We start from the raw sequence: 15,271 nt of genomic DNA, 5'->3' as shown, positions 1-15,271 counted from the left end.
ATAGGGCATTTATCTCCATTTGCTGATTTAATTTCATGTTTTGATTGTTCATGGAGTTCAAAATAGGGATAAATACCTTCAGGTTTGTGCTTAGCCCTTTGGGTCATCCTGTTTGTTGTGCGTTTACCAAGCACTTGCTTAGCAGCTGTGGCAGTTATCCTAATAAGAAGAAAGGTTATCTTGTATTTGGATGATTGGTTCATTACTGCTCCTTTCAAATGTCTTTTGAGCAGTTTGAAAGTCACCAGAAGTCTTTTCCCCTAAGCTTTGGAGCTTCAAATATCCTTGATGAAGGAATCCATGTCACTGGTTGATGGACAGAGCGTCATAACTTTAAGTACTGAAAACACTACAGCACTAAGAAATGTATTTCGGTTTCAAATGACAGTCGTAAAAAAAAAAATAAACATTAATAAAATTGCTTAAGCAAGGTGCCAAGCTCCCTTTCACCTCCTGCTCATTACTAACTCCATACGTAATACAGCTGCAGAGGAAATAAGAACACATAAAATATGTCCTGGTTTCTGTTTGCAACAGTGCGCTTCACAAGAGCAGCAAATGTAACTTTAGTGGTAGTTCACACTATCCTAAATCAAATTGATAAGTCTGAAAGAGAAAGCCACTCATACTAATCAGAGCTCTACAAAATGAACAACATGGGCTTGACTTTCTTAATAAAAATAATAGAGTGATGCTGCATAAGCGGAAGCTTTTAATTTGCTGCATCAGTTACGGTTGGATTCTATTAACTGTTGTCAAAGGAACTACATTTTGTGGCGAGACTGTGCTTAATTCCTTCAAAGAGGGCATTGGTGGTCGTAATACACAACTCTTCTAAAGGTGTTTTTCTTCATAGAGAGGGTTTATTCTGTTGGAGACAGCGGGATAGCGCAGTGGTAGCATTTTCGCCTCGCAGCAAGAGGTTCTTTGGGTCGATTCTCGGTCGGGGTGCCTTCTCTGTGGAGTCTGTATGTCCTCCCTTCGTTCGTGTGGGTTTCCTCTGGGTGCTCCTTTCCTCCCACATTGCAAAGACATGCATCTGGAGCATTTCTCCCCGGGCCTCTGCTGAAAATTGGCTTTGTTCCAAGTCTGACTTTCCCGGTTAACAAATGATAAATAAATTAAAAATAAAAGATTGCACTTTTGACCCTTTTTAATGCAAAGGCAGTCCCAGTTCTCCTAGTTGCTTGACTTAAGTATTGGAAACTTCGATTGTAACTTCTACTCAGCAGTGGTTGTCGTCCACCCCCCCCCAAACATTGGTGGTGGCTTTCTGTAGTTGTGCCATCCTTGGGGGTATTTTTCAGTTTTGTTTCCTTTACCTGCCAGCTTTGGGAGTGGAATTGGGATTGGTGGAGGTGCCACTGGAGGTTAACCTCAAGGAAGCAAATTGTGAAGATGTTGGAGTTTGTAACCATAACACAGAATCAAGAACCAAAAACAGCAGCTAGTCCAAATGCACTCGAAAAACCAAACTCGAAAAGCAGCAAAGGGCCATGGTTTGCCCAAACAGAATTTTATTCAAATGCTAAGCACTTGCGTCTGGTGATAGTGCAGATGAAAGCGCTTAGTATTTGAATAAAGTTGTGTTTGAGCAAACCGTGGACCTTCGCTGCTTTTCTCTGGTTCTTTGAGTGCATGTTGGAGTTTGTGATGATTAACCTTGTGCATTTTTACAGTAGTTCCCTACTTTTTTTTTATTTTTGTAGACAAGATGGTGACAGTGTAGTGCATTACCAAACAGTGCGAGGCAAAATCCTGCTTCCATGGCAAGATGGCTCTGAAATTATGGCATATTCCAACTCAGATTTTTTACTTAATGTTTTTATATGTTTAACTGAGTAAACTCACTGTACACCTGCCTCTCTTTTCAGGGGTGACTTGAGAGCACTTAGGGTTAAATTAGTTGCTAAGAGTCGCACTGTATGCAACTGCAGTTGGAATGAATCAGATCCTGTACCTTTGATTACAGGAAACCGTTTAACAGTTCATAGCCTTAGTCAGGTGTGCCAACTACCAGAAAATTACCAGTGAGGTCTTTTGCTGTACCTCTGCATCTCCAGGGCTGCTGAATATTTCTGTTAGCTGTTGAGTCACCACATTACTCATGCTGTTGAACAGGAACTGCTAAAATGCGTCCCATTTTTCTATATTGGGGATTAGCAGATTATGTACCTCATAAGTAATTTCAATGCTTCAAGATGCATTGCCCCCCCCCCCCCCGGAAAAGATTGTGTATGCCTTTTTTAATGTTCCTGCCTTTCAGAAGGCCTGTCTGAAATGCAAGTGTGTCACAAAATCATGGTTGCACCATTCCAAATTTGGCGTGTTTGGTTTCCCTCCTACTAACACTTCTCTTTTCAAATAGCTCTCCTTTTCTGACCAGATGTTGCCTTCTATTGGATATGTCTTCCTGCAACTTGTTTGCTTTTTAAAAAGCATTTTTGGCTGCATGTATCGAAAGCTGACTTGAGAAAACAGGGTACTAGTGCTCCATATGCAACAGAGTTGGAATGGTTTTCAAGGAGATGGACCCTGAGTTTTTCTGAGAGCCCTTAAGTATTCCTGTCACTCTCTCCAAGTATCATCACCTTTTACATTTACAGAAAAGGCATTATTAATTGACCTTTTAAGACTTGGCCAAGACCATCTTAAGGGCATTGTTATTTTAGAATTTTCCACTGAGGACCCAATTCTGAGGAAGTCTTTTTTTGTTTTTTTAATTCTTCCTTTTTATTCATTTATTTTGTTTACAAAGGTTTCTGATGTCATTTTCATTCATTCCCCAACAGTTGAGTCTCTCATCCAACTTCATATCTGGCTCCACCACATTCCTCCCATACTCTTGGATCCAACTCTCAAGCTCCTCTCCTTACCTATAATGGCCCTAACTCCTGTATTACCACAGATCTTGTTTGCTGTACTTAACGGTTCAGATGTGGACCTGCAGTGTCTAGATCTCTGAGATTTTGTACGTTTTTCGTTAGTAAAAGATTTTATTAAATTCTCTTGGGTTGCTTTTTGTTCCGTTTTTCTATAACTCTATCCTCCCTTTACTTGCATTTCCTTTCCAACTAGCTTTCTACCCTTTTTATCGGGTATCTCTAGTCTACTATTGTTAGTAACCCATCCTTCTCTTACCTGCCTTTCAAGGTATTTCTTTAATTACCATTATTGGTAAATTCATATTTTCTTTTTCCTTTTGTTAAAAAAAAAAAAAAAAAAAGTGAAAGAGACTTTCTTCTCTTATTCTTCCCTTTAACATGGCTGAAAAGCCAACAGGATTTAAAAAGTGCACGTCCTGTGAGCATAAGATAAACCAACTCTCATGCCCACAGGGAGTGTGTTTATCGCTTAGGAGCGGGCCAACTGGATACTCCTTGTCAAATGTGTGCGGGGTTGAACTCTAAAGCCCTAAGCGATAGATGCAATAAGTTAGTGTTGAAGGGTTTGCTTCCAGCCCCTGCTCCTCCTTTAGCTTCTGGGAGGGGGTTTGAGCCCAAGAAATAGAAGTCAAAAACTGCTTCAGAGCCCAGGGAGCATAGGAGATGCTCGCCTGCCCAGTCTCCTAAATCTGCTCCGGTATTGGAGCTGCCTGCTAAGTTACTTAAGCTTTTAGATCCAATGCTCAGAATAACGGGCACCTCAACCTTGAAGCCCTCACTTCTGTCTGGATTCTGTTTCCCCTAGGCTCCTCTTGTTTCTTAAAGGAGACACCAATGAGATTGTGTCGCCCACCTTTGATGTTATCTTCCATCAGGTCTTCCAAAGTCTGTCCTTGGCAGATCTGAATAGGATGATGAGGAAAATCTTCAGAGCTCCGATCCAGACTGGGGGAGGGGGGTCTTACTGGCTCTGTCAGTCTCCCCTCAGGTCAGTGAGCCTTCAGCCTGTTTCCCATTCCATTGTCTTCTCCAATATGACCAGTGATTTTGGACCACATAGATAGGTTCATAGATTAGGTTCATAGATTAGTACTAAGCTAACTGCCCTTGCAAGCCATTTTAAGCTTAGCCAATTATCCCTTGTGAGACTCAAACCCTGCACCTTGTGTTTGTAAGGCAAATACCTTAACCATTAGGCCACCCTCCCAACATGGATCCGAGAGTCAAAGTGTCAGAAATTACGATAGCTTCTTTGACTTAGACTGTGTCCGTGACTCTCTTGGTGCCAATCCCCATTGAGCAGGATGAGTCTGTGAGCTGAAGTGTAGGTAGCAGATCCAGGGGATGCCTTTTACACTCAGTTTGAGCCATTACATCCCCTCGGAGCATTGGCACTGGACAGCTTGAGTCAGAGTCCTCCCTTGAGACAGGAATCCGGACAGGGTTGGAGTTCAACAGCAGCAGGGTGATAAGGCTCCACTGAGGTTGGCTACAGCTTCTCCCGGTCCTTCCGCTTTCAAGGTAGTGGATAGGGTTTTCTGTCACCTGAGAGCTCTGACTGTTGCTTCTTTGTATCCTAGATCAGACTTTGAGCCTTATCCACCTATTCCACAGGGACAGTATGACCTTCTAGGCAGTTCCTGCTCAGGAACCTCCCATCTCTTCCAGTACCTCTCCAGATCATCCAGCTGAAGAGGTCCCCTGAAAGAGATTGTGCAAGAGGAGGCGCTTTGATTCTCCTTAGGAATCTTTAACCGGAGACACTGACTTTGAAGGGTAAGGTTCCCTCAGATCACTACCAGAAGACTCCTCCTGGGGGGCATCCTAGAGATCCTTGTTTAAAAAGGTGGACAGTCTTCTAATCCCATTTCCCCGGAGGAGTTGGTGATCCTAGAAGCCTTGGGGTGTGACCCATCTATGTCTCTGGTTACCTCCCTGGCGGATGACCTTATAGATCTTCTGTCCTGCTGTGCATGGAAGAAGCCAGATACTGTAGAACTAATTCCCCATTTGGCCAGACAAGATTCTTGCTCCACCCAAAGACTGACCTTATTGGAGTAAGGGAGTTCCCATAAATACCATGGTTGTGGTGGCAGCCACAAAGAAGGAGCTGACAGAACAAAGCTCCTCTGTTCATCCTCCTAATACATAGTTTAGGTCGATGGACAGGTTTGGAAGGCATGTTTATGCCTCAGTGACCTTTGTTGTACAGTTGGTCAACTACTTGGCACATTTTACCAGATTAGAGAGAGACTTGATTAAGGAACTCTCTAGGTCTAGCCCTGAGTCCTTGTCAGTTGAGAAGCAGCAACTGATTTCTTCTTAGCTAGTCACCCTTCAATCTATCTGCAATGCATCCATGAGGTTAATCTCTCATGAAACATAAGGTTCCTCATGGGTGGTAGGTTCAGGCATAGCCATCAGGAGACATGTTTGGATGCGCTTGTGTGACTTAGTGGAGCCCTTTATCTTCTTTCATCAATGTTCTGTTTGATGTGTTTGTTTGGGCCCACAGTAAAAGAAACACTTTCCCATAGCAAGACTGAAAGACCTTGCTTGCTGTGGGTATCCATTTTTCTACCCCGCAGAGATCCTTTTCTAGGAATCAGAACTGTGTTAGAAGATGTAGTTCTAAAAATCACAGAGACCTTTTCAGGACTTGAGGGAAAATTTGTCCCAGAGGCAGAGGGAGAAATTCCAATGGAAGATGCCATCTTCGCAGCAGTGTGTGTCCACAAAACCAAGGGTATTGAGATTTGTTTTCAGATAGACCCTTTTAGCACTCCTGAAGGGGTTGCCTGACTGTTCTTCTCTGCAGGCAGTCGGGTGGTGTTTATTTTTGCACCCAGAATCCTGGGCATCCATCACAAAAGACTCTTGGGTGCAAAGAATTATTTTCAGAGGATATGTCATTCCTATTTGGCAAATTCCCCCGCTTAAATGGAAAAATCTCCCTGATGTTTCACCCAACCAGCAGGAGTTAGCTGTAGAAGTTCAAAAGCTGCTAGACAAAAGGGGCATCCAGGAGGTCCTACCAGACAGACCAGAGAAGATTTGGAACTTACTCAAGGTTCTTTTTAGTGCCACCATTTTGTACCTTTGCAATCTAAGTCAGTTTGTGAAGAACTCCCAAGTTCTGGATGGTCACAGTACTGTCTATTCTGCCTCTTCTGCAGAAAGACGATTGGATGTGCTCCATAGATCTCCAGGATGTGTACTGTCACAATATTATCTGCAGGTGCTTCTGAAAATATCAGCACTTTTGGCTGAGGGACAGTTATTATCAGTTCAGAGCCCTGCCCTTCAACTTATCACAGCCATCAGGGTGCTCACTAAATGTATGACAGTGGTAGCAGCTCATCCTAAACTGCTTAGATTCAGTGTGTTTCCTTATCTGTATGACTGGCTTCTCACCACCCCATCCAGGTATCCCTTCAGAAAAGCCAGAAACTACTTATTCCAATTGTGCCAGTCTTTGGGGATCACAGTCAATTATTCCAAGTCCCACCATCAGCCGGTTCAGGTGTTGAAGTTTATAGGAGCTCTTCTGAACAGAACCAGTCAGTTGGCCTTGTTTCCTCCCAGCAGAATACAGACCTTGAAATTGCACATCAGTCAGATTCTTTCACACCCTATTCCCTGGGCAAAGTTGGTTCTTCAAAACTTAGGGTCACTGGTTGTGGTGATCACCTTGCTACCAACAGCTCTTTTCCACATGTGGATTCTTCGCTGGACTGTAGCAATCAAATGGTTGATTCTTCAACAGCCTCTGAACCATCCTATGAAATTTTCTCCGGTTTCCAAAGACTCCCTATTTTGGTAGGTTCAGGGGGGCATTTCTTGGGATGGACTGTTCAAGGCATGTGGTACCCAGAAGAGACCAATTTGGGTATCAGCGTCCTATAAATGACAGCAGTCCTTCCATTCAGAGTCCTCTCCCCTATAGGGACAGTTGCTGTGCAAACAGAAAACGTCAGTGGTCTGGTACATCAGCAGACGGGGGGATTCAGATCTTACCCCCTTTGCTGAGAAACAGTGAAAGTGTGGTAGTGGGCGATTTCCTCCAACCTCTTTCTTCTAGCAGTCCACATTCTGGGGAAATCCATCGTTCTAGCCGACAAGTTCAGCAGGACTCTTCTGATGCTGCACAAGTGGGGTCTCAACCATACGGTGGTGGAGAGAATCTTCCATCTTTGAGAGTCCACCTTTCTGCGACCTCTTTACCTCTCCCTTCAAGCCACTGAGACATGCTGTAGTTCACGTTTGGCCCTGCGGTCTCTTGTACGCCCCCCCCCCCCATCTCTAATCCCAAAATTTCTTCAGAAAGTACTTTGGTTGAAGAGAGAGGTTATCTTCGTTGCTCCCATTGACCTTGGCAAGTTTGGTTCCTCTTTCTGTGGTGTCACCTCCTAAGTCTTCCTTGGTCACTGGACCCCTGTCCAGAACTGATGTCTCATCCCACAGGGCTGGCCCACTCAGACATTCCAGGCCTCAAGTTGACCGAATGGTTTCTCCAGTTCCAGCAATGCCTGGACAGCCCAAGCTTTCTTTCCCAGTTTGCCACATTTTAATATCATCCCACAACGCCTCAACTAGAAAAATATCCAAGATTAAATGGAAAAGATTTTCTTATTGGGTGTATCAGCGAATTGGATCCCTTTACTTTGTTTTAGATTTTCTTGCTTCAGGTTTTTAAGGAGGTGCGTGTTTTTCAACCATGAAAGTCCAGCTAGCAGCCATCTCTAATTATCACACTGGAGATGATGCTTTCCTTATGGCTTCATCCAAGTTGTGCAGAGCTTTCCTTAAAGGTACCATCTTATGAAGACCCCCTATTAAAGACCGTACTCCACCATGAGACCTTACAGTTATGTTGCAGAGCTTGGCTCAGCCTCCCTTTGAGTTCTCAACCAAGTCGAATTTCAAATTTTTTTCTTGTAATATATTTTTTTCTATTGGCTTTAACTTCGGCTAGGCGAGTTCCTGAACTCCAGACACACTTTTCAAAACAGTCTTATTGGATTTTCCATAAAGATAGTCAACCTGTGTACCAATCCATCTCTTCTATCGAGAGTAGACACCGAGACAAACATCAACCAAGTAATCAACTTGCCTGTCTTCTTTCCAGAATTTTCCAATAAGGGAGAGTACATGTTTCACCTTTTGGATGTGCATAGACAGCTTCATTTTTGTCTTCATATAACAAAGGATTTTAGGAAGACTGACCAACTGTTCATTTCCTTTGTAACAAATTGGTGAAACCAGTTTCTAAAGTCACTTTAGCAAAATGGATAGTATATTATATCTCATTTTTATTTTCTGAGGTCTGTCTTTACTGAGACCTCCTACCGCTCACTCCATTAGATCTGTGGCTCCATCATCTGCATTCTGGGCTAGAGCCTCTATTGATGACATTTGTGTTGCAGCCACTTGATCCATTTCCCATGCTTTTTTATTGCTCATTACAAATTGGACCTCATTTCCAGAAGTAGGACTGCCTTTAGTTCTGTGGTACTCTGGACTATCCTTTCATGAGGGCCACCCAAGGTTATCATAGCTGGGGACTGTGTCCCATGCATTGAGAAATGAATAAAAATGACAATGTCAGATGATAAAAATTGTGTAGTCACTATAACTATGCTTCTGTGTTCATTTTCATTCTTCCTCAGCTTCCCCCTCCTTTGCCTTTGGGAGTGATCTGATAAAAATATTGGAACCACTGTTCCTGTCTGAGCCCCTATTTTATTTTTCTTTAAGTTATTATCAGCCTTTTACGGATTGAGCAGCAAACTCTGTCTGACGTAATACAGGAGTTGGGGATATTATGAGTAAGGGGAGGAGTTCGAGAGTCAGATCCAAGAGTCTGGAAGAAATATGGCTGAGGTTGGATCTGAGACCCATTAGTTGAGGAAGAAAGAAAATGAACAACACAGATGCATAGTTATGGTGACTACATACGTTTAATTCAACCTAATGGTATTTGCATCTTGGAAAATTTCCTTATTTTCAGGCAGTCTGGCACAGAGAAGAATTTTTTTTTTTTATCTACAAGTCTTCATTTTTTAAGGACACACACAGGATTCTTCTAGTCACATAGGCTGTCTGCATAGTTATGTCATTTTGTTTTCCACAGCTGCACAAAAAGGGTTAGGCTTTTGTTACCTTACAAGACTGTTTTGCAAAGATGTAGCAGCTTTCTTTCAAAGTGCATCTATTAAGAAAATTTGAAGCTGTAGCTTGGTTCACAACACACACATTTTTATCATTTGAGAGACTGTGTGTAAATGTGCAGTCTGACTATGGTGGGTTTCAGTAGGGTTGCCCAAAGTATTCAAAGGTTAAACACCTCTCTCCTTGAACTGCTTTTGTAACTTTTCATGAGGTGATGAGCTCCTGGTTGAAGTAACCCCCTGGGAAGATGTTACATGGGCACCTATTTTTCACTCTCTTCTAGGGTGTTTCTTGACCACTTTTGGTGGAGGAACACTATTAGATTCTTTCATTTGCCTGCTGGTTCTCCTGTCTTTTTATTTATTTATTTTTTTCCTTTTAGTACTGCAAAAAATGAGTTCCCCTTTGGCTGAAAAGTTAGAAGCTAATGAGAAGCTGTTTTTGCAGGGGAAATGACTGCTTTGCAAATTCTGTACCAAGTGCACGCACTGGTGGAAGAGGGAGTTCATGAGTTGATAACCGCTCACTGGTCTAGTTGCCGTAGGTCTCAAGTAAAGATAATTCCTTGTAACAACCATCACTGTGGTTTTGACATGAGTCTCATTGCTGAAGACAGGAAGCCAAACCGTTGGAATCCTTCAAAATTAAAACAACTTTAAAGAAGTTTATTTGTAAATGTTGAGTCTGAGTACTAATGCTCTAATAGATTTTTTTTAATGGTGTGTGTAGTTCAAAGACTGCTTTGTGATTAATGGAGGTTCTCTTTTTCTTGAGGTGATTGTTCTTTGGGTAGGCACAAACAACCATGACCACACAGCTGAAGAAGTTGCAGGAGGGATTGAAGCAATCGTGCAGCTAATAAATACTCAACAGCCTCAAGCAAAAGTGATTGTAATGGTATGTACTACTTGTATTGTGTTCACCTGTACTAGAAGTTGCTTTTAGAGTTTGGGAGGTGTTGGGCACAGTGTTGACAGATGGGGTTTTTAATGTGTATAGATTCAGAATAACAAAGCAAAGAATGATCATATTAAGAATAACGGATCTTTGTTTGTATTATGGATACTTCCATGGAAAGTTAGAAATCAGTTGTCAAAGTTTGCCAAGCTCAGTTGCAGCGGATTTGCAGCAGTAACTTAGTACATGGGAAGTTACTAGACTTGCAGTCCAGGGGACCATTGAAGAGCCTGTCCCTCATTCCCAGTTGCTATAGAGAGCTGTCTAGTTAAGTGATCTGATCAAGGTCACACAGTAGGCATATGAGGGCTATGGGAATCGCACTGGAGTGCTTTGAGTCTGGATTTGGTCCAGTCTTATGACAGGTGAGTATACAGCAGATTAACATCACTTTGGGGACCAGTTTATTCCCTTTGATTCTTAATGTTACTTACCTTGTGGGGCCTGTCTGACAAAAGGCAGACAGTTGTACCTGCAGGCGTCCGATACCACATAATGATTACCATGTCTAGTAGTTATGTTGCTTAGAGACAGCATACAGCTTAGAGAATTGTAGGATTTGCCAGGCTTCTGTTATCAAGGTGTTCAAAAAAATCATCGAACCATACCAGGAAAAAGACTTGTATCCTAATTAGAGAAGCCCACTGTGTCCAAAGATGCACAACAGCAGGTTGGCATGAATGGATCAAAAAAAGAAGGAAAAGAAAGCTGGAAGAGGCTGTTCTTTGGGGGTCATTTGTGTGGAGGCATTGGACGAGCAGCCTGCCCTGACACGGTTATCTGAAGCCATTGGCTGTGGCCATTTGGAGACTGTTGTGGTGCCTTGCACGTCCTTCTGGACCAAAGACCAGGCCCAGTAGTCCATACTGGATACTCCAAATATCCACTGGTGGAACCCCCTGAGAGAATTTACAGCTACCCATCCGATCGTCCAGATTGCATTTGAAGAGGGCCAATGAAGTGCTCTGTTTGACATGAAGTGGGAGTCTGTTTCAAAGGTGTGGTAACTTCTGGGAGACAAATCTGTCCCTCCAGCAGGTTCTATTAATGTCACATACTAGGTTAAGGTCTTTGGAGTGAGTAACTTGTGTACCATTTGACTTCCGGATATGCGGCATTTCCAATAAAGCAGGGTCAGAGATCGCCTTGTATGCAAGGCAGAGATCGCCTCTGAGTAGTCTGTAAGGAACAGAATAAAGTGACAGTGATTTCAGACGATCCACATAGGACAGATGCTGAAAGACCTTGAATTTTCCTTGTGAAGAATCTTTGTGGTCTCTCCAGTTGCTGAAGGTGCTTGCAAAGGTACATTCCAAAAGGGGCATTGTTCTCGGTTATTGGCCTGATGAGGGAAGAGTAAAGTGAGGTTATAACTTTTTTTTTTCTGGAGGCAGTGCCCTTGCTTTATGAAATGAGCAATATAGAATGCCATTATTACCACTGTGGAGACATACTGGTCAAAGGTAAGGTTGCTGTCAACCTGTGTGCCCATGTCTCTCACCACTGAGTGCGTACTTAAGGTGTTGCTATTGATGTGGTAGTTGGCAGGAATATCACTCTTACCGAAAAAGGATGATAATACATTTTTTTGCATTGAGTTTAAGGCCATGACTTTGGCACCAATCATTTGTTTGTGTAAGACTCTCTTGTAAGATGTTGACATCATTTGGAGATTTGGTAATGCAAGGTTGAGAGTCAGAAAAACTGATCTAATACAGCTGCTAAAAAGAAAACAGGAAAACCAAACTAAGTTAATCGCAGGTCATCTGATGAAGTCTTTGAGGAGAGACGAAAACGCTGGTGCTACAAGTGCGTTTGTGTCTATGCAGTTTGTGGATTGTGCATTAAAACCTTTTTTTAAACAAACTTCGTATTTTCTGTTTTCTGAAGGACCTATACATTGGATTCTATTTACAATTTTGGTGCTTCTGCTTCACTTTTTTCATTTATTGATCATTTGGAGATTCTATGACCACTCCCAATTTACAGTCATCAACAAATTTTGCCAGCTACAGACCTTTAGTTTTTGCTTGTACTTTGGAGAAATAGTTTCCAAACAGTAGAAATCCCAGGACTGATCCCTGTGGAACACCACTGGTTACAGGTGTGTTGTTGGAAGTGGATTCCCCTATTTTGACTATATGGGTTCTATCAGTGAGCCAGTTAGTGACACATTTAACTTTATAAGGGTTGATACCTAGCCAGGTGAGTTTGTGCATGATGCCTGATTGGGGGATAATGTCAAACATTTTGGCTAAGTCTAGGTAGGCTGTATGCAAAGATTTCCCCTCGTCCACGGCTTTGGTGACTGGCTGAAAGTCCACCAGGTTTAATAGGCATGATCGCCCTTTGACAAATCCAAACTGAGTAGGCTCAAGTGTTTGGAGATTACTTGTATCTTTTGATAGGGTCCACGATAACTTACTCCATGGCCTTGCAGGTAAGGCTAGTCAGGCTTATAGGTGTATAATTCCTGGGATCGGTGGAAGCACCACCTTTGTGCAAGGGAATAACTGTGACCATTTTCCATTTGGCTGGGACAAAGCCGGTGCTTAAACTGTGAATTAAGAGTACACAATGTTGTTGGTAATTTTTGTTGGAGCCCATGCAGGATGCAGCCTGGGATGTTATCAGGTCCCATAGATGCTGTGTTTTTAGCCTTAGAGAGGGTGTTTACAATCTGCTCTGTAGAGATGGAAGGTAGGGGACAGGTGGTAGGGATGTCATGTGGTACGTGTGGCAGGGTAGTGAAGTTTTCACAGAACCTGTCGGCCAGCAGGTTATCTATGTCCACAGGCTCAGTGTATGTGGCATCATTAACTACTGGTTTGGCACACATCTGGGCCTTTCCTTTTAGGTTACAGATATAACTGAAGAACACCCTATGGTTGTCCTTAGTTGAGAAAGCTAATTTGGATTCATAGTTTTCTTTGGAGAACTTCACAAGAAGTCCTACTTGTTTAAGCTGAGAATGGAGTGTTTCCAGTATAGGGCTTGCTCCCTCTTACTCTTAGACAGCAATTTCTGTTAATGGCAGTTGTCAACCAGGCAGGTTTGCTCTTCCTTGAGATGCTTGCTTTGGTCCTGTCAGGTACAGCCGATTCAGTGCAATTATACAGGTGTTTTTATAAAACTTTGGTGTAGAACGCTGCATAGTTCAGCATAACACCACCTAGTTTTTCTCTGGATCCTATCTCCCCTAGCCTCTGGTCTCCAGTTTTGTAGGGCAGACTACATTATCCCTCCAGGCCATTTTCTCTGTGGTCTGATAGGTCTTCTTGGTGCCTCACCAAAGCTGATATGGACAGGATGATTAGAATACTTTGGACCCAAATCCAGTTGGAGGTACTCCTGCTGTGACCACTGTTTGATTTGGAAGAACCACTTCTTACTGCTTAATGGCTCCTTCTCCAACTTGACCTCTCAGATCAAAGCCCTTGGATCCAAGTCCTACCCAAACTGATGGAGCTGAGGATCAGTATTTATCGACTTCAGTGATTTCTATGACTAAGTAGGCTCCTACCTCGTCAGAGCAGTCAGCATTGACTCTGGGTTGGATCACATCCAAGATCTTTGGATCCTTTCTTCCCTCTAGGGACATTGGCACTTGATAGTTCACCTCCAAAGACTGCACTGAATCCCAGACAAATAGCTTTGAGAGTTTTGGTTCCTACAGAGATGCTTCCTGGATTCTTGTTGAGGTTGGTGTGCGAGGCTTTTGAATGAGTAACCCTTTCAACCTAGGGGAGAGGTCTACCCATTCAGAATCTGGTCCAACTCACTCCCAAAAGATTTCCCAGGGTTTGCAGCCTACTGTCCTTGTCCTATTGGCACAACCAGTTTCTGGGAGCATCACTTCTGTTCTACCAGTTGAGTTCTTTCCTTAACAACCCACAGAAGAGTTTCATAGGAGACAGAAGTATAAGAGGAGACACTTGGAGTCCCCTGAAGAATCCCCTACTACCAACACTGATTTTGATGAGGGAGAAGGTTCTCTCAGACTCCCCTTGGGGATGTCTCATTCTGAAAAATTCTCCAACTCCAAAGACAGAAAAGAGGTTTGTCCTCCAGGTGCCTTCTCTAGAGGAACCCAGTTTTTTTGAGGATTATGGTTCTGGCTCTTCTACTTCTTGAGTAAGCTCCCCAGCCAATGAGAAAGTAGACCCGATCTCCGCCAGGATGTGAAAGGAACTGGACACAGCTGTCCCTATTCACAAAAAGCTTGGTAGGTTTTTAGTTGCTCCCAAAGACTGTCTTCATTGGAGCAAGTGTCACATGGTAGATTCTGTAGTAGTGGTGGCAGCCACTAAGAAGGAGCATGTGGAAGAAAATTCCACTGTCCTTCCACCAGGTAGGGAATTGTGTGCATTGAACAAATTTGGGAAGTGTGTTTATGCCTCATCTACTTTTTTATGAGTACTTAATTACTTGCCACATGTCACTCATTTCCAGAGAGACTTGACAAAGGAAATAGTCAAATCTCTCCCAGGGACCATGTCTGTGGATCAGAAAAATCCATTGATTCACAGTTGGCTACCTTGTAGTTGCTCTCCAGTGCGTCTGTGTGCCTCATCTCTTATGCCACAGAGGGTGCATCTAGAACAGCCAGCACAGGTATTTGCATAAAAAGGCATGTCTGGATGAGGCTGTCATTTTGCAGAACATTTCAAGACGTCCTTCATCAATGCCTCATATGATGGATCAATATTGTTTGGTCTCACAGTTGTTTACCATCCTTCTCACTTCCTGAGGTAGTATCCATCTATCTGCCATAGGAATTAAATAATGTACCTCTCAAAGGACGTTTTCCAGAAACTGGAAGGCAGGAAAGAGGATTTGGTTTTGTAAATTCCAGTGCTTTGCATATGACACTTGTGGAGAAAGAGCACCCCAAGGCAGATTGGGAAACCATTATAATGGATATCACCCAAGGGGTAGAGGTGGTCTGTGAAACCAAGGCTTCAGGGGTCCTTTCTTAGAGAGGCCTTTCCAGCACTACTGAAAGGTTGCCTGACTCACACTCTGGAGACAGTGGGGGTGCTTATGCCTGCACCCAGTAAACTGAACGTCCGTCACTCGAGACAAATCGTTGCAGAGGATTATAACCAGAGGCTGTTTCATTCCCTTCCACACCCTAGCTTCCGGCTGCAAGCCAGTCATTTGCAGTTCAGAGTTGTGCCCTTTGGTCTTCCCATAGTCCCAGGGTGTTTATCAAGTGTATGGCAGTAGTGGCAGCTCATCTACCACTGCAAGGTTTC

The 15,271-nt window shown here is 43.1% G+C and overlaps 1 protein-coding gene across 2 annotated transcripts in view; it reads left to right on the top strand.

The window, feature by feature from the left end:
- Positions 1-15,271, top strand: part of PAFAH1B2 (platelet activating factor acetylhydrolase 1b catalytic subunit 2) — a 395,905-nt gene that overhangs the window by 313,947 nt on the left and 66,687 nt on the right. For both annotated transcript variants that reach the window (XM_044080967.1, XM_044080966.1), the window contains one exon: positions 9,831-9,953. In XM_044080967.1, the coding sequence (XP_043936902.1) occupies positions 9,831-9,953 (123 nt within the window). The remainder of the gene's footprint in view (positions 1-9,830; positions 9,954-15,271) is intronic.

Source organism: Protopterus annectens, chromosome 8.part0 (genome assembly GCF_019279795.1).
Source record: "Protopterus annectens isolate FY-2018-M chromosome 8.part0, PAN1.0, whole genome shotgun sequence".
Lineage (NCBI taxonomy): Eukaryota > Metazoa > Chordata > Ceratodontiformes > Protopteridae > Protopterus > Protopterus annectens.
The sequence above is the reverse complement of the archived record's forward strand: the minus strand, read 5'-3'. Positions and strand labels throughout refer to the sequence as shown.